Consider the following 20386-nt stretch of genomic DNA (forward strand, 5'->3'; position numbering starts at 1 on the left):
AAGCCTAGGGCTATTCTGAACATTGGCAAAACAAAAAGTTCTCCACCAGCCAGTTCCCGGTCAATCAGACCCAGCAAGGAAGATCTACATCGACAAAGAAGAACTGGAAAATGTAGAATACTTTGCCTATCTTGGCAGCCATCTCTTGCAGAGGACAGACAGACATCAAGATTCATCACAGAATTCAAATTGCCAGCCTTACCTTTGGCAGACTGTCTTGCTGGGTGTTCAACAATCACAACATCAGAACACATATTAGACTCTTAGTTTATAAAGTCGTGGTTTATAAACTCTCCTCTATGGCTGTGAAACTTGGGTGACCTACTGAAAACACCTGAGAAACCTGGAATGCCAACACAAGCACTTTCTTCTGAAGATCCTCAACATACAGTGGGAGGATCATTGAACCAATGTCAGTGTCCTCACAGAGGCCAACATCTTCATTGTTGAGGCCCTGATTACCCAGCATCAGCTGAGGTGGAGCGGGCACTGTGTGTGCATGCCTGATGAACTCTCACCAAAGGAGAAAGGAAATGGGGAGGCCAAAAGAAACACTTTAAAGACATCCTCAGGGTAAACATCAAGAGATGTGGCATCAACACCACACACTGGGAGACAGCAGCCCATGATAGGGGTAACTGGCAAAGACTTGTCAGAGAGGAAACGTCCACTTTTGAGGAAAATTGCCTTGACCTGGTCGCAGAAAAACACCAGAAAAGAAAGACAACTGTCATGCAGCAATCATGGGCCAGCTCTGTCTTCCACCACCTGCAATGTCTTCCAACAAGCCTGTGGCTCAAGGATGGGACTCTTCATTTACCAAAGGACCCATGAAAAATAAAAGCTGTGAAAGATCATCCTCGACCTCTAGAGATCGCTGACAACAAATGATCAAACCCTATCAACAATATTTTACAAAATATCCTAAGATCTAAGCTCCCTACCTTCAAAATTTGCAGTTTTCCTTATTCCAAATGACTGTCACCACCTCATTTTATTTTCAGTGGGGCTGATGCCAAACTATCCTCATTCAAGATGGCTGCCTACAGGCTTTGCATGCGGCAATGGGCCACATCTTTATCCTTAGTAAAGATGGCCACTCTCTGGACTTTAAGGTTAGTGACTTGGACAGGAAACCGAGGAGAGAGGGGAATGTGGAGTTCAGGAGAAGATCTGGGACTGGAGACAAGAGACCATGGGGGAGAAAACCGAGTGGAAAAGTGAAAATGCGGGGAGGGAAAACAGATAGGATAATCGTAACGGAGGAGGATAGACTGGTAGTTCCTCCACTCTCGAGATTAGGAAAGGGTAAGGGGAGTCTTCTTCTGAGCAAACAAACAAACAAACAAACAATCAGGAGTCTACATTGTTGCAGGAACATTTGAAGGTCGAATTTTGACCCTAAAATGCGCTCACACTTTCGGGGCAGGTGACTTCCACCCTCAAGCCTAAAAAACCAGAAGCCAACCCCCCGCCCCCCACACACAGAGTCTTCCACACCCCTACACTCTGCCTCCACACATAAGTCATGATATTTGAATACTTAGGGTTGGCAATACATTGAATGTGCTGCTTCCACAAAGCTCCCAGACTCTGCTGGCTTGATAGTTGAAATTTTGTCTCGAATTGAAACTGCTTGCCCTCCTTTAAACTAGGCCATCAAGCCAAAATACAATCTAGCTTTTCAAAACATGGAAGAAACTCTTAAGACTCTTGCTAAAACAATTTATTGTAATATTGTTTAAAAAGAATAATTGCTTCACACCATTTTAGCTTTTAGAATATGATAGAGAAAATTCTGCAAGGTCCTTTTGTATCTGTTATACATTTTAAATATCTTTTTAAATATAGTAATTTATAAATGTTAAATTTTAGTAAATAAGTAATATTTACCCTTATCCAAAAGAACCATATACCCATGTTTCGAATCCCTGCCATTGAAGTGAAGATAAAATACATAATAATTGTTGTAATGAGGATATAATCAAGTGGAAAAACCTAAAAGAGAAGGATATTAATATATAAGCTGAAAAAAGAAATGAAAACACTAACATTACAAATACTCAACACCAATCAAGTTACAAGAGTGGCTGATCATCTAATTTTAAAAACAGGTTTCTTATGCTATATATATCAGAACTTTTCATTTTGATAGTGTTTGAGGTGGTAAGGGAAGGAAAATTGCCTGATTTAAAACATAAGACAATTAATTACAATTAATAGTCCAATTTAGAAAAGAGATTGAATAGCTTTGTGAATTTTTTCCAAGCTTCACCTTGATTTGAATTAGATATTGCTTCATTCAAACTTCGAATGTTGGGCTAGACTATTTAGTTCTACTTACAGTAAAGTCCAGAGTTAGAATAGCGCAAGAGGTCTCTTTCAAATGAGTTAACATAAGAGATATAACATTCATATATCATTTCTAGAGTAAAGTCAAAGTTAATATAAACCTTTATTAAAAAAACCTACACAATTACACCTCTACCCCGATATAACACAGTCCTCGGGAGCCAAAAAAAATCTTACCACGTTATAGGTTGTGGAAGTATAACATTGTATAAGTATAACGTTGTATAAGGGGACATGCTGGATACTTTAACATGTTTTGGCATGCCAAAACATGTTACAAAGTATCCAGCATGTCCCCTTATACAACGTTATACTTATATAATGTTATACTTCCACAATCCCCCCTTTTGGTCAAGGCTACGCCCATGACCAATGACTTACTGGATTCCATACATCAATCGTTCTTTTTCATTACTTTCACTGGTGACATTTAACAACATTAGATTAGCACTCTGGTTAGGGGTAACCTGATGGATGGTGTGTCTTGTGCAGTTTTGGATACAACAAGAAATCAATTGAAAACACACAAAGATTATTAGAATTCCAAATAGGATAGTCAGGATTCCTTGAAACAACCAGTTTCCCAGACTAGAGAAATTGAATCAATATTCAATTTCTCTAGTCTGGGAAACTGGTTGTTTCAAGGAATCCTGACTATCCTATTTGGAATTCTAATAATCTTTGTGTGTTTTCAATTGATTACTTGTTGTATCCAAAACTGCACAAGACACACCATCCATCAGGTTACCCCTAACCAGAGTGCTAATCTAATGTTGTTAAATGTCACCAGTGAAAGTAATGAAAAAGAACGATTGATGTATGGAATCCAGTAAGTCATTGGTCATGGGCGTAGCCTTGACCAAAAGTGGGGATTGTGGAAGTATAACATTGTATAAGTATAACGTTGTATAAGGGGACATGCTGGATACATTGTATATGAGAGGGCATGCCAAAACATGTTACAAAGTATCTGAGGGAGCACACGTAGGGACAGTTAGCTTTTGAATGGAGAAGCAATTAAGATAGAGCCAACACGTCTAAGAAGCAGGCATCAGAATGGAAGGTATGAAGGGCAATTAGTTAAGTTAACTGGAAGCTGTTAAAGGAGATTGTTAAGGGTGGCATGTAATTGAAGATACGTGACTGGTCTCAGGGATCTCGAAGGGTGGTGACTAAAATCTTTTTCTTCTTTTGTCTGTAACTTCTCTGTAACTTGTTCTCCAAAAAACTGTATAAATTAAAAGACACAAGCCCCACTCGGGGGGCTCACTTCTAAATGTATTAGCAGAGCAGCTTTGCTAATAAAACAGAGTGGTCTGATAAATTGTGAGTCTGAGTCAAACTTTGACAAGGTGAAACCATGTTATATCAAACTTGCTTTGGCCTCGAGCATTTCCGTTATTAATAGTCTCTTCCCGCCCCCTGACTAACCCCTCAGAACCCCTGACCCATCCAACCTCCCCTGCTCCTTGTCCCCTGACTGCCCCCTCCAGAGACTTCCCACCCTAACCACCCCTCCCAAAACCCCACCCCCTACCCAACCCCCCTGCTCCTTGTCCCCTGACTGCCCCAACCCCTATCCACACCCCTGTCCCCTGACAGGCCCCCCCCAGACTCCCACGCCCTATCCAATGCCCCCATTCCTCGCCTCCAGAGACCATCCAACCCCCTCTGCTCCGTGTCCCGACTGCCCCCCCGAGACCTTCTGCCCCTTATGCAACCCCTCAGCCCCAGCCCGGCACCCTTAACACGCTGCTCAGAGCAATGTGTCAGAGCCAGACACGCTAATCCGCTGGAGCACACAGCCCCGCCCCCCAGAGTGCTGCTTTACCACGTTATATCTGAATTTGTGTTATATCGGGTCACATTATATCGGGGTAGAGGTGTACCTATGTAACTTACATGGCCTTTGGTAGGGCCGTTCTACCTGACAGAGAGGGTTGCAAGTGTCCAGTAGTTTATGCAGCTTTATTTGGAATATCTCCAGAGGAGCGTCCAGAGTATTCGCTAATTTCATTATGTCCCAAAAAACACTTTGTCTGAAGAGGCTGTAGATCTAGGATTGGTTGCTCTGTCCAGGGAGATGGCCACTGGTTGTTGGTGTTTGGGAAAGATCATCTCCACTGACTCCTTGTCCCTTGTCCCTCCTCTACTAATATATATATATATATATATATATTTTCATTCATTGATAGAGAGAGAGTTGAAACTGGTGATGAAGCTGGCTGCAGCAAATGCTTTGGTAAGGAAGACCTTGACTTGGAGATCTAGTCAGCTGGTTTCCTAACATATGAATTGTCCCCACCGCCAAACCCTGGGGCCCAAATAGGACCTGGGGAAAGAGGACATATGGGGATTCCAGCTCTGCAGATCTCTTACTGACCCCACTGACTTATGAGCACACCTAAGGGATTTCTCCCTGGACTGTCTGTCCATGGAAGGGACAGTTCAGATTCTGGTGAAGATGATCTGACGCGATCACCTGAGGAGGCTGAATAAGTGAAGTCTCCCTCCATAGGCAGGGCACAAAGCGCTCTGATAAGTCCTGTCTGTTTAGATTTATGGCCAGTTACTCCTGGGAAAATTCTGCACCACTGCGCATGCACCAAATTCATGTCCCCTGCAGATTTCTTCCCTCCCCCCACACAAAAATGACTTTCTGATGGGGAAGCAAAGGGAAACTGCAAGGGCAGTCATGCGCCCCTCCCCGTGTGTCATTTCAGGACCCTAGAGCAGCCAGCGGAGAGGTAAATCACTGCAGGGCAGGAGCAGGAGGGTGGGGCTGAGGACTCCCCGGCAGGTGGCTACTACCCTGCACTGAGCTCAGCTAGTCCCAGCTGGGAAGGATGGGACTTGCTCTTCCCCTGAAAGGAAGGGCCAGGGCTGACCCATCCCCAGGAAAAAAATGGTTACCCACCTTTTTCATAACTGTTGTTCTTAGAGATGTGTTTCTCATGTCCACTTCATTCTAGGTGCGTGCGCGCCCAAGTGCGTGGTCGTCGGAGATTTTTGCCTTAGCGGTATCCATATCCAGCTGTGGTGCCCCCTTGAGTGCCATGCTCATATGTCCGTATATCAGGTGCTGCCAGCCCTATGCCCTCTCAGTTCCTTCTTGCCAACAACTTCAACAGGAGGACAGGAAGGTGGGTAATGGAATGGACATGAGCAACACATCCTGAAGAACAGTTATGAAAATGGTGGCTAAGCATTTTTTGTTCTTCAAGTGCTTGCTCATGTCAATTCCATTCTAGGTGGCTCACAAGCAGTATCAATGGAGGCGGGCTCAGAGTTCAGGTCTTGCAGCACTGCTCTGCCAAAGTAAGCATCGTCTCTCTGCTGGGTAAGCACATAATGAGATGTGAACGTGTGGACAGACGGCCAGGTAGCAGCCCTACTGATCTCTTGGATTGGTACCTGTGCCAGGAAGGCAACTGACGATGCTTGTGCCCTAGTCGAGCGTGCAGTCACGATCGCTGGCGGAGGCACTTTCGCCAGCTCATAGCAGTAGCGGATGCAGGCCGTGATCCAGGATGAAATCCTCAGAGCAAACACTGCGCGACCTTTCATTCTATCTGCCACCGCAATGAACAACTGTGTTGACTTACTGAACGGCTTTGTTCTGTCTACGTAGAAGACCAGCGCCCTCCTGACATCCAGGGTGCGTAGCCTGCACTCCGCATCTGAGACCCCCTTTTGCTCTCAGGATTAGAAAGTAGCAGGAATAGAAACCCTTGCCTTTCACGTCCCGAGGGACCTCCTCCACTGCTTCCAGGCACAGGAGGTTCTCAATGTCTTGAATGAGGAGTTGACATGAGAAGGATCCCTGAAGATGGATGGGGAAGAGGGGAAGTGGCCAAAAATTGCAGGGTATAGCCCCGAAATACTACGTCTAGCATCCAGCGGTCCGAGGTGACCTGCAACCAGGCCAAACGGTAGGGACCAAGACGGTCAAGGAAAGAACAAGGTGGTTCCAAGAAACTGACTGGGGCGTCGCTCTTGAGAGCGCCTTCAAAATGAGTGCTTCTGGCCCCCGGGATGCCTCGCTGTGCGGCAAGCGGGCGAAGGAAGGGCAGTGACAAATAAAACTCATGTCTTTCTCCCTTCTCCTTGCAAACCCCTAACAAGGCTGCCAAGGCCTTGGTGGTGGGGGCAGCCAGAACTGCTTCCGTGAAGACTGCGGCGTATGCATGCTCAACAAGCAAACGGAGGCCCAAGTGTCCTTCAACCCATTGAGCCTCGCATCCGTTTGTTCGGAGAAGCAACTGTTCCCCAAGGTGGAAAGAGGTTTAGGGGTGGGCGCAGTCTCCTCTCCTCCCGACCTCCAAGTGCAACTCATGTACCAAGTCTGGTGCCGTCGGTGTCACCAACTGTTGCTCCGAGGCAGCAGCAGATGAGCGGTGCGAAGGGGGCAGTGTCATGACCGGCATTGCCCCCTGGGCTCCAATAAGGCAACTGTGCTGGCCACTTGCCATGCTGCCAAGATGATGCCGTCGATGTCAACGTGGTCTCGGGAGCCCAACTGAGTTGGTGGAGTCTGGGAGTCAGAACTACACTTCTGTGCTAGAGGAATCCACTTCCGGTGACCACCGTGGGACTGTCGACACTGGTGCCCGGAGTGAGAGGACCGGTGCCGGTATTGAGGGGACCGGAGTCGTGACGGAAAATGCTCCCATGAGGCAAGCAACCAAGATCTGTGCCTAGAGGATGACTGGCAGGGCGCGAATGGTGCCGGTAGTACAGAGACCGGTGCCTCACCTTAGGCAATGCATATTGAGACAGCAAGAACCGCGACTGCGGTGCCAGTGACCGAGCAGGAGACCCAGAGGATCTGGTCTGCTACTCCAGAGTTCTGTGGCATGGAGGAGGAGAGCACTGCCTTGTCTTGGGGGATAAGTGGCGCTCCACTGCCCCCTGAAAGGTGTTAGTGGGTGGCCCACTCTGGTAGGGAGCCTTTACCGTTTCCTGTGGCACCCGCAGTGCTAGTGGCGCAGGCAGAGACCTCTACTCTCTCAGCATCAGGGGAGCTTTGGAAAGTGTCGATGTCATCAAGAATTTGGATCACCTACTGCTCCTGGGAGTCGGTGGCAGATCCTTTAAGGGACTAAGGGCCCCGACTGGGGAGGCACATACATGTGGCTCCAGAGTGGCTGGGTGGCCCAAACTGGGCCATAGAATCATAAAATAACAGAGTTGGAAGGGACCTCTGGAGGCCATCTAGTCCAACCCCCTGCTCAAAGCAGGACCAATCCCCAACTAAATCATCCCAGCCAGGGCTTTGTCAAGCCTGACCTTAAAAACTTCTAAGGAAGGAGATTCCACCACCTCCCTAGGTAACGCATTCCAGTGTTTCACCACCCTCCTAGTGAAAAAGTTTTTCCTAATATCCAACCTAAACCTCCCCCACTGCAACTTGAGACCATTACTCCTTGTCCTGTCATCTGCTATCGCTGAGAATAGTCTAGATCCATCCTCTTTGGATCCACCTTTCAGGTAGTTAAAAGCAGCTATCAAATCCCCCCTCATTCTTCTCTTCCGTAGATTAAACAATCCCAGTTCCCTCAGCCTCTCCTCATAACTCATGTGTTCCAGACCCCTAATCATTTTTGTTGCCCTTCGCTGGACTCTCTCCAATTTCTCCACATCCTTCTTGTAGTGTGGGGCTCAAAACTGGACACAGTACTCCAGATGAGGCCTCACCAATGTCGAATAGAGGGGAACGATCACGTCCCTCGATCTGCTGGCAATGCCCCTACTTATACACACCAAAATGCCATTGGCCTTCTTGGCAACAAGGGCACACTGTTGACTCATATCCAGCTTCTGGTCCACTGTCACCCCTAGGTCCTTCTCTGCAGAACTGCTGCCTAGCCATTCGGTCCCTAGTCTGTAGCGGTGCATGGGATTCTTCAGTCCTAAGTGCAGGACTCTGCACTTGTCCTTGTTGAACCTCATCAGATTTCTTTTGGCCCAATCCTCCAATTTGTCTAGGTCCCTCTGTATCCTATTCCTACCCTCCAGCATATGTACCACTCCTCCCAGTTTAGTGTCATCCGCAAACTTGCTGAGGGTGCAATCCACACCATCCTCCAGATCATTAATGAAGATATTGAACAAAACCGGCCCCAGGACCGACCCTTGGGGCACTCCGCTAGATACCGGCTGCCAACTAGACATGGAGCCATTGATCACTACCCGTTGAGCCCGACAATCTAGCCAGCTTTCTACCCACCTTGTAGTGCATCCATCCAGCCCATACTTCTTTAACTTGCTGACAAGAATACTGTGGGAGACCGTGTCAAAAGCTTTGCTAAAGTCGAGGAATAACACGTCCACTGCTTTCCCTTCATCCACAGAACCAGTTATCTCATCATAGAAGGCAATTAGATTAGTCAGGCATGACTTTCCCTTGGTGAATCCATGCTGACTGTTCCTGATCACTTTTCTCTCATCTAAGTGCTTCAGAATTGATTCCTTGAGGACATGCTCCATGATTTTTCCGGGGACTGAGGTGAGGCTGACCGGCCTGTAGTTCCCAGGATCATCCTTCTTCCCTTTTTTAAAGATGGGCACTACATTAGCCTTTTTCCAGTCTTCCGGGACTTCCCCCGATCGCCATGAGTTTTCAAAGATAATGGCCAATGGCTCTGCAATCACATCCGCCAATTCCTTTAGCACTCTCGGATGCAACGCATCCGGCCCCATTGACTTGTGCGCGTCCAGTTTTTCTAAATAGTCCCGAACCACTTCTTCCTTCACAGAGGGCTGGCCACCTCCTCCCCATGCTGTGCTGCCCAGTGCAGTAGTCTGGGAACTGACCTTGTTCGTGAAGACAGAGGCAAAAAAAGCATTGAGTACATTAGCTTTTTCCACATCCTCTGTCACTAGGTTGCCTCCCTCATTTAGTAAGGGGCCCACACTTTCCTTGGCTTCCTTCTTATTGCCAACATACCTGAAGAAACCCTTCTAGTTACTCTTAACATCCCTCGCTAGCTGCAACTCCAGGTGTAATTTAGCCTTCCTGATTCCATTCCTACATGCCTGAGCAATATTTATATACTCATCCCTGGTCATTTGTCCAATCTTCCACTTCTTGTAAGCCTCTTTTTAGTGTTTAAGATCAGCAAGAATTTCACTGTTAAGCCAAGCTGGTCACCTGCCACATTTACTATTCTTTCTACACATCAGCATGGTTTGTCCCTGTAACCTCAGTAAGGATTCTTTAAAATACAGCCAGCTCTCCTGGACTCCTTTCCCCCTCATGTCATTCTCCCAGGGGATCTTGCCCATCAGTTCCCTGAGGGAGTTAAAGTCTGCTTTTCTGAAGTCCAGGGTCCGTATTCTGCTGCTTTCGTTTCTTCCTTGTGTCAGGATCCTGAACTCGACCATCTCATGGTCACTGCCTCCCAGGTTCCCATCCACTTTTGCTTCCCCTACTAATTCTTCCCGGTTTGTGAGCAGCAGGTCAAGAAGCAGCAGGTCCTTTGCCCAGTGTCCCATGGCCCTTCTTGCCTCATGCTGGGGAGCGGTGCTTCTTTGATTTCATTTCAGGCACCGGTGATGGGGAGTGGTGCTGGACAGGGATCGCGCCAACGCAGATGTATTAGATGAAACTTGGCAGGATGGCTCGGAAGCCGGACGAAGGGCAGCCTCCATGAGGCAAGCCCGCAAACCAATATCCCACTGAGTCCTGGGTCAACATTTTTTTACAAATACGACATTTGTCCTTCACATGTGATTCCCCCAAGCACTTCAGGCAGCTGCTGTGGGAGGTCACTTACAGGTATAGGCCTGTTGCAGTCCACCCAGGGCTTAAACCCCCGAGACCAGGACATGCCCTTGCTGGGACTCTAACTTCTAACTACATTTCACAATTACTTAACACTAACTACTATAAACTATTTACAAGGCCCTAAGGCTTGAAGTCAGAAGAGATGAAACCACTAGCCCTTGCTATGCAAGGAAAGGCACTCCAACTAACCACCACAGGCAGTAAGAAGGAACTGAGAGGGCGTAGGGCTGGTGGCACCCGATATACCGATGCACGAGCGGAGCACTCAAGGGGACGCCATTGCTGGCCCTATGGATACCACTAGGGCAAAAATCTCCAGCGACCACGCACATGGGCATGCACACACCTAGAATAGAATTGACATGAGCAAGCACTCAAAGAAGAACTTCCCCGGGCTGCAGGAGGCTTCACTCTCCCACCCACATCGCTCCTCAGCTGTGGAGGGAGAGGTCACCCGTACGGGAAGCTACTCCCGTCTGCCCAACCACTGTGCATCGGGACCTGCCCCCATACCAAGACACCCTCCTGAGTCCCCCCAACACACACCCAGAACCCCACCCCCTGCATCCAGAGCCCACCTGCACGCAGACCCTCCCGCTGAGCCCCACCCCCTGACTTCGGACCCCCAATCTTGCACCCAGACCATCCCCCACTGAGTCCCCTGCACTCAAACCCCCACCCCGATGAGCTCCACCCCGTGCATCTGGAACACCCCAACATAGTGTCCCATTGCCCCAGACTCCCGACTGAGTTACCCTCACTGAAACTGCCCCACAAACAACTCTCTCACCCTACACCTGGATCCCCTCCACACTTGGACACTGCTGGGCTTAGCCTGTCTTCCCTCATCTGGTGCATGTGGCACAGAAGGGAAGGGCTCAGGGGTGTTTCTAGGGCGGGCCGGGTGCAGCCTCACCGCCATGTCCATGTCCCAGGAGGGGCCATAGGGTGATCTCCCACTTCCATGCAGTCAATGGTGTGTGCGTCCCACTGCCATGCTGAAGCCTCCACATTTATTTATTGACAAGAAAAATTGCCAGAATTTTTTATTTTTTGGCACAGAATTCCCTCAGGGGTCGCCAGTACTGCTGGGTTGCAGAATGAACCTGGCTCATTGTCACCCTCAGTCTGTCCAGAATCAGGGACTCTGCTAGCAGTCACAGCGAAGACTGTCAATTCTGAGAATTGTTTTGGTGCTGATAAGACCTTCACAGCACCAATATGGCACTCTGAGCTGATGAACCCTCTGCCACCAATAAGCTTAGAGTCTGTTTCCCCGGGTGCTAGTGTAGTTGGTACAGGATCATCTGGTACTGCTGCTAGGGAAGGATAGCTGTGCCTTCCCTGGTTCTTGGAGCCATGCTCCTTGCAACCCCATTGCTGGGAAAAGTGGAAGTTCTTGAGTTTGGGGTGTCATTGTGGCTCAGTGGGGCACTAGAGGAGTGAGACTGAATGAAAGGAGATGTCCTCATTTGTTTACCCAGATCTGACAACACTTGCACTGAGGTCTCATGATGTAGCTTCAGTCTTCCCTCTTTAGCTTTCAAGTCGTTGCTCAAAACCAGCTTGTGCACCATGCAGCGCTCTGACACATGCTTAGGCAAGGGGCACAAAAGGCACCTTGAATGGTCACGAGTGCTCACAGGGTGCAGGCACAGCCCCAACGGACACTGCCATTTCAAAAGAATCTGATCACATGTGCAGGGGGCATAAACCCAAAGAGTGGAATTTGTCTGGATAATCATTTGAGGAGTAATTCCATGTTTCAACATATACAGTGCAAGAGGGCCTTGGTGTTTCAATGTGCTAATCTGCAAAACTGACAGTTCACAAAAAGTTTAAGTTTTACTTCTCAGCAAATATTTAAGAGATTGCTGTAGTGAAGTATTTTATTTAGACTATTATAATATTCATTGACACAGATTTACCAGTATATTACCAATATTAAAATTAAAACAAAGCATGTCAAAAATGAAGTTTGTTTAACTAATAGATAAATCAAAAATGCTAATTTGCAGACTCAAGATTTTTTTAATCTGCAATGGTCTCCTAAATCCTAGCATATATTAGCAAGTTTATTACCTATATATATTTGCCAATTATTGTTTTACTTACAGTTTGTAGAACAGGTAAAAGCATATTCAATGGATTGGTCAGATTAGTTCCTAAAATTATAAATCCAGAATTGATGCCAGCTGAATGGAGAGCTTTGTCCAAGCTGCAGTAAATAGGGAAAACTGGTTAATTATGATGGCTTTTTTCCCCTCTCCATAGAGCATTTTTATTCATGTTTCACTTAAAGGGATGCCAGATTAAAAAATCACTCTTGTGTTTAAGATTTTTTTAGAAACCGTTATAAACACCAAAAAAGTTATAATTGAAAGAAAATTTTTTTAGTTTCTTTACTTTGTGAATGCTATAGCTCCCCCTGTATTGTCAGCTATGGTCTGGTCCTGCAAACATGCAAGTCAAGTTATTCACCTGAAGTCAATGAGACTATGCACATGTATCTTTGCACAATCAATCCCTTACTCAGTTTCTCCTTTTTGTTTGTATGGGTATTTCACGTAACAGGGAAGAGGGAAATATTTTTAAAATAGGGAAAGTGATGCTTAAACCTGAAAACCCCCAAAACACAATAGGGGGACTGGACTCAGGGACAGATGACGTAACAGACAACTTTTAAAAAACAAACTACTTATATTTCCAGTTGACTATACTACTTTAAGCTTCACGAAACATGGACATGACCAGGACCTAAAGAATATGCAGAAAGGAGATTGAGAACTCAGTACCCACAAGGTGTGGAGCACTGTTTCCCTAACCCAGAAGGCACATAAGCCCATGCTTATTTTGTAGCACATAAGTAGTTCCTTTATTTGCATTTGTCTACACATATGATTAATATATTTGGTGTATCAGTGGTAGAGTGCTCGCTTTTTTATAGTGGATAGTTAAGAAAAACAAACTGATCAATCTTTATTTAATCAATGTTTTATTGACTTACCTGTTTCAGCTTTATCAAAATTTAGTTTAGGTGTATAATGTTAAATATGGCAGTACAGTCAGTTACAGGAATGTGGCAAGACAAAAGTACACCACTGCAGAACACTTCTAAAGTAAAGCAGACAACTCTTAAGATTAATAGATCATATGAATGGATTTTAGCTTAGATAAAAGGTATACAGCACATGATCTGTGTAACTGATTTACAAAATGGACACTGCAATATACTTACTTTGACAGGAAGAGAGAAATGGTGAACAACAGCGCCACAAGGATGAAAAATACTCCCCATATGATCTAAAACAAAGATATATTATTATAATGTAGCTGAAATGCTCTTTGAAGTTGATATTAAAAAGCACAAAAACATTATGCTCAATTTTATTGATCAAAGGCTATGTGCTATAATCTTTTAACCAAATTGAGCTAGGATGATTGTTTTATTTAGTGAGTATTTCCATCCACTTTTTCCACATACATGTTTTAAATGACTTCTGAATGAGGGAAGAGTTTGATAGGAAATGCTCCAAAAGGTAAAGGCTATTCATTTAACCACTTAAAATAGTATCTCCCTCCCACCCCACAGTTAACTAAGGCAAAAAGGAATTCATTGCTTTTGCCCTGGGATGACTTAAACCTTATTCATAGAACTGAATGTGAAATGTTTTAAATTTCGGTAGTGTGCTGTAAGCTGATACAGTGCTCTCCCATCCCTTAGTCATGGAAACATAAAAGAGAAAGATGAGTGCATGTGAAAGGTTATACTGAACAAATGTAACATTTACTATGAAAAATGTGTTTCCTTATACTTGCTATAGTAAAAAGCATAGAAAAGTTTAACTATGTGCCAAATAGAGATTTGACTGTACCTACAGAGAAAACAAAGCAGAGACTTAATTTCCTCCCTTGCTATGCTGGGTCCAGATAGAAGAGGTCTACGAAAAATGCCATCACTAGTGATTGGTCTTTTGCATGTCCTCCTCTCCACTGGAAAAGAATCAAACCAGGCAAGCCATATCTTGGGAGGAAATAGTACTAGAAGAGAAACTGAGACCCCCCCCCCCTTTTTTTTTTTTTAAAACACACAACTGCCAAAAGGACACGCTTGTTGAAAACCTCATTTGCAGGAGATAAGTCTAATAAGAAGCGAAATAATGTAATGTGGCCCAAATATTCATTCTGCATGCCTTCAATAAAGAGGCTTCTGGCAACATGAATACACTTCCAGTTCCCCGCTCAGCCAAGCAGGATTTAGAATTTCAAAAGCTATGTTTAGCGTTTCAAAGCCACATAGGATTTCATTTTTCAAAACGATATTGTGCAGCTAAGAGAGACTTAAGCCACCTAAGAAAGGAAAATTGTATTTGAAATGATTCAAAGACTTTTGAAGACAGACTAGGAAAAAGAAAACCACCAGCTAAACAAAGTGCATAATAAAAATCAGAACAGCCTATCAAAAGGAAAAAAGGAAATATCAGTTTCAGGAAAAGCTTAGAGAAGAGCCACTTAGGATTTTAGGCTAGCAGAATGGCTAAAAAACTTAACTGAGTAATTTCATGTTATGTTTGGGTTTTGAGATTTTAGAAAAAGTGGATAATTTATAATGTTATGTATAATAAATAACTAGCTTTTACAAACTGATGTCTCTTCCTTGTGCAAAAAAGTGTTGCTGAAGTATCTATTCCCTGCATTCTGTAGAAAGAGTGGTAGAGACCATGAATGTAGGGAGCCGGAACCACTGAAAACTTCATTTCCATGGACTGAGCTCTAAGAGTATGTCTACACTACCCGCCGGATTGGCGGGCAGCAATCGATCCAGCCAGCATCGATTTATCGTGTCTAGTCTAGACTTGATAAATTGACTCCTGAGCGCTCTCCCGTCAACTCCTGTACTACACCACCATGAGAGGCGCAGGGGGAGTGGCAACAGTCGACTCATGGCGGTGAAGACACCATTTTTTCTAAAATCTCATTCATGTAGCTGAAGTTGCGTAACTTAGATGGATCCCCGCCCCAGTGTAGACCAGGGCTAAGTGAATGCCTGGACAAAGCAGTTTGAGCCATGAAGATGAACATTAACCTGAACTACTGCGTGATACATTTCTGAACCACAGACATTGCCCAACAGGAAAAAATGTACTGGATGATATCTGGGAATAGGCCATTAAAAATACTCTGCCTTTAATTCTTCTCTTTTATGAGGTCCGTCTTTCAAAATCCTTGGATTGTCTTATTTTAAGCAGTTTTTAGCCAATTTCACTTATTCCATTTCAATCCAAATTGTGCCAATGCACTGCCCTAAGCCAAATTCTTGTCTTCCTGCAGGATCAGCTCCTTGATTCCAGCACTGATCTGGGTCAGAGACTCCACAGAAAAAAAATAATGCAAATTTTTGATAACTTGACTGTCACTGAGTACCAGTTTGCTTTAATTTTTATTAATCCTCCTTATTGCATTCATATGCAGCCACCAACACCATCAATTATGATATCAAACATTTTAAGTATTCTTATGGAGCATTACTGTTGAGAAAGACTTACTTAGTCATAGAAATGAAAAGTATATAGGTGTGCCCCAGCTTTTTGTCCTATGGCAATTAATTTTCCTCATCTCTTCCCCCCCCCCCCGGTGAGATAATTGGTACTCACGGATATGACTATCGAATTAATCCCAGTTGCGTGTCTCTCTTCTCTATTACCTGGTTCCTAACATATGTTCTGAAAGAACCAGAACTGTCTCACATTTGATATAGTCAAAAGTAAACTCCTATCTTCTAGTATATCTTGACTTTAATTGAATCACTCCTGTACCAGGAGTTCCGACTGTAACCAGCCTTTTATATACATATACCATGGTGGTCTACTCCTGTTGATGTTTATATGCAATTCAGAAATTATATAATAATATAATTCAGAAATGTATAATAATTCAGAAATTTTGGTAACTACAGTATTGTTAAAGTTTTCCAGTATTTTTCATTTTGATTCATTTGACACTTATGCTTTCTTTATCCAGAACCATTCTGCACAGTTACTTTTGATGATGTTACCACATTTTATTTACAACAGCTGTCCATGAAAAGAAGATTCTGATTCAGACAGACAGTTACTCCTCTTTAAGACTATACAAAAAAAGAAAATCACAAGTGTTTCACCTTTAGGAGCAGATCTCTGTATTCTGCAGTGCACAATTTGTGTTTATGCTGTAATCCGCAACTACTAGTTAATCTGTCTCAGGGCTTGTCTTCACTACCAGGATAAATCGACCTAAATTACGCTACTCCAGCTATGTGAATAACGTAGATGGAGTGGACGTAGCTTAGGTCGACTTACCCCGGTTTCTTCACTGTCCTGCATTGATGGGAAACATTCTCCCGTTCGCTTACCTTAATCTTCTCAGGGAGCTGTAGTACCGGGGTTGACCCGAAAGCACTGTGAAGTCAAATTGGAGGGTCTTGACTAAACCCGCTAAATTATAACCCTGCTGAATTGATTGCAGCAGTGTAGATCCCCCTGTAGCAAAGACCAGCCCATAGCCACTGGCATGATCAGATCCTTTGATAGAACTCTCCTAAAGTGATTAAGTTCTCATTCAGTTACTACACTATTTTTTATATCCAAACTAAAGAACTTAACTCAAAATATTCCTCCTAGTTTAATAAGCACTATACACATTAACTGTCATTTTAATAAGAATATCCATTATAATACCTAAGATCTTTCTTCCAACACTGTTGCAATATTTTAAAACTAAAAACAAACTGTACCAGCTTCTTTGCTTGAGCTTTAGTAAACTGTTGTTTGAAGACTCACTTAACAGGAAAATGTATTTTTAAAATTTTCACACCAAAATTACTCAAATACTTAAGATAGCCATACAATATTTGGCTAACTTATGGATTTAAAATATTGTATTTTTTGTGTGTGAATTTAAACATGTCAGTAATATTAGAAAAATTCACCCCTAGAACAGTTTGCCAGAATACAATTTCCATATTAGCACTTGTATTTTCCTCTTCTCAGTTCACAGGAATAAATAGTATTACTTTACTTTCTTTAAAAGTTTTCTGGTGCTCATTTTTACACAAAGTTATATATTTAAAATACAATTATATATATATAAGTGTTAAGGTTTTTACTTGTTATGGATCATGTTTTCACGTTTAAGACAACTACAGTCTGAGATGGCAGCCGAAGATTTGAATGAAATAAAATTAATGAAAACAATTCACTAGGAATTCTTGATTTTTTTATCTTAAACATTTTCTAAGTAGTATTTACAAGAAAACAATATGAGGGCCTGATTCAGGGAGAAAGGAAGATTCAGTGCTTGGGACCTGCAAGACTGGTTCAGTTCTCCCCTCTGCTACAGACTCTCTTGTGATTTTGGGCAACTCACTCACTTTGTGCATCAGTTCTAATCTGTAAAATAGGGATAATATCTTCCTACCTCAAAGGAGTATTGCGAGGATAAATACACTAAAAAATTGCAAGGTGTTCAGAAACAGTTGTAGGGTACCTTGATCTATGAAATTGATCTATGAACGGATTTTATATTGAGTTCAATAATCTTTGGCTCTGGCCCAGTGAGGAAATATAAGTAGTAAGATATCTCATCCCTCTACAGTTGTATTATGAAGGAAAAGGGGGCTACTGTAGTCCTTCAGAGTCCAGGACTGAAAGAGTCAGGAGACTTGAGTTCTAATCCTGATTGACATGACCCACTTGTGAACTGGGAAACTCACTGACCTGTGTCTGCACCTCACTTAAATTATCAATTTTTAAAAAAGGAAATACATGTTTACTTATCACATTAGTGAAAAAATCAAAAGCCAAAGCACTAGTAAAGAGAATGAGAAAGAAAATACAGAAAATATTATGCCATTATGTAAGTATCAATGGTATGTCATCACTTGGAATAATGTATTTGGTTCTGGTCACCCTATTTGAAAACAGGTTTCAGAGTAACAGCCGTGTTAGTCTGTATTCGTAAAAAGAAAAGGAGTACTTGTGGCACCTTAGAGACTAACCAGTTTATTTGAGCATGAGCTTTCGTGAGCTACAGCTCACTTCATCGGATGCATAGCATATCGTGGAAACTGCAGAAGACATTATATACACACAGAGACCATGAAACAAAACTTCCTCCCACCTCACTCCCCCGCTGGCAACAGCTTATCTAAAGTGATCCTCAAGTAGAGCCATTTCCAGCACAAATCCAGGTTTTCTCACCCTTTCCCCGCCCCCACACACACACACACAAATTCACTCTCCTGCTGGCAACAGCCCATCCCCCTTTGAAACCCCTCTTTATAATGCGCATGATAATCAAGGTGGGTCACCTCCAGCACTAATCCAGGTTTTCTCACCCCCCCCCCCCACACCCCCCCCCTTTTCCAAAAACCACACACACAAACTCATTCTCCTGCTGGCAACAGCTCATCTTACAATGTGCACAGCAATAATCCAAGTTTAACCAGAGCGTCTTGGGGGGGGGTTTGCAGGAAAAAAAACAAACAAGGGGAGACAGGCTACCTTGCATAATGACTTAGCCACTCCCAGTCTCTATTCAAGCCCAAATTAATAGTATCCAATTTGCAAATGAATTCCAATTCAGCAGTTTCTCGCTGGAGTCTGGATTTGAAGTTTTTTTGCTTTAAGATAGCGACCCTCATGTCTGTGATTGCGTGACCAGAGAGATTGAAGTGTTCTCCAACTGGTTTATGAATGTTATAATTCTTGACATCTGATTTGTGTCCATTTATTCTTTTACGTAGAGACTGTCCAGTTTGACCAATGTACATGGTAGAGGGGCATTGCTGGCACATGATGGCATATATCACATTGGTGGATGTGCAGGTGAACGAGCCTCTGATAGTGTGGCTGATGTTGTTAGGCCCTGTGATGGTGTCCCCTGAATAGATATGTGGGCACAGTTGGCAACGGGCTTTGTTGCAAGGATAGGTTCCTGGGCTAGTGGTTCTGTTGTGTGGTATGTGGTTGTTGGTGAGTATTCGCTTCAGGTGGGGGGGGGGGGGGGTGAGAAAACCTGGATTAGTGCTGGAGGTGACCCACCTTGATTATCATGCGCATTATAAAGAGGGGTTTCAAAGGGGGATGGGCTGTTGCCAGCAGGAGAGTGAATTTGTATGTGTGTGGGGGGGGGGGGGGGGGAAAGGGTGAGAAAACCTGGATTTGTGCTGGAAATGGCTCTACTTGAGGATCACTTTAGATAAGCTGTTGCCAGCGGGGGAGTGAGGTGGGAGGAAGTTTTGTTTCATGGTCTCTGTGTGTATATAATGTCTTCTGCAGTTTCCACGATATGCTATGCATCCGATGAAGTGAGCTGTAGCTCACGAAAGCTCATGCTCAAATAAACTGGTTAGTCTCTAAGGTGCCACAAGTACTCCTTTTCTTTTTATTTGAAAACAGCAGACCGAGAAGGTATCTAGAGATTGGTGACAAATATATTAGGCACCTGGAGAGAGACTACCACATGAAGAGAACATGAAAAGAGAGACTGTTTAGTTAAGTTGTCTCTTGGTTTTATACTCAAATCCAACCTCTTTGAGGCAGGGATGGTCTTTGTTCTATGTTTGTACGGTATCTAGCACAATGGGGTCCTGGTCCATGACAACGGCTCCTATGCAGTAGAATGGTGATAAACAACATGGCAAAAGGTTTATTTAAAATATTAAGGAATGATGCAGAGAAAGTGTAAACTGGGTGTTTCTATTGGCCCTCTCAATACAAAGATACAAACCAACGAAATTAAAAAACAAGTGATATAAAAGCTGAAAATTACGTTTTATATTAACATGTGGAACTCCTAGCCATACGATGCAACTGAAGCCAACATTTTAGTAGGATTAATAAAAGCATTAAATATTTATATGCATACTGAAAATATAGTTAGGGTAGCCAGTTACAGTAGACAATTATTTTTAGAAGAAATATACGCTCTTATGCTCTGGGGCACTGGACTAAGCAATGAAACTAAAAGTGCTATTAAGGGTATAGTATATCAATTCCACATCTCAGAGAAAGTGATACATGAACACTGAAAATAAAAACAAAACATGAATGAGTCACCAGAAACAGCTAGAAGTCATTGTAAGGCACTACGTAAGTTAGACTATGTCTATATTACAAGTTAGGTGTTTGACTCCCCGGCTTATGTACATATTCTCAAGGTAGAGTGAATTTTAATAGCAGTGTCACTACAGTAGTGTTGCTAGTG

General features: G+C 43.8%; 1 protein-coding gene across 6 annotated transcripts in view; it reads right to left on the reverse strand.

Moving 5' to 3' along the window:
• The window catches only part of LMBRD1 (LMBR1 domain containing 1), a 235113-nt gene that overhangs the window by 52411 nt on the left and 162316 nt on the right, over positions 1 to 20386 (reverse strand). For 4 of the 6 annotated variants that reach the window (XM_037894280.1, XM_043542454.1, XM_037894278.1 and 1 more), the window contains exons 10-12: positions 13380 to 13444; positions 12257 to 12359; positions 1894 to 1998 (exon numbers count right to left, since the gene is read on the reverse strand). In XM_037894280.1, coding sequence (XP_037750208.1) covers positions 1894 to 1998; positions 12257 to 12359; positions 13380 to 13444 — 273 coding nt within the window. The remainder of the gene's footprint in view (positions 1 to 1893; positions 1999 to 12256; positions 12360 to 13379; positions 13445 to 20386) is intronic. The other 2 variants (XM_043542453.1, XM_037894279.1) reach the window with 1 other exon arrangement.

This window comes from Chelonia mydas, chromosome 3 (genome assembly GCF_015237465.2).
Source record: "Chelonia mydas isolate rCheMyd1 chromosome 3, rCheMyd1.pri.v2, whole genome shotgun sequence".
In the NCBI taxonomy this organism is placed as follows: domain Eukaryota; kingdom Metazoa; phylum Chordata; order Testudines; family Cheloniidae; genus Chelonia; species Chelonia mydas.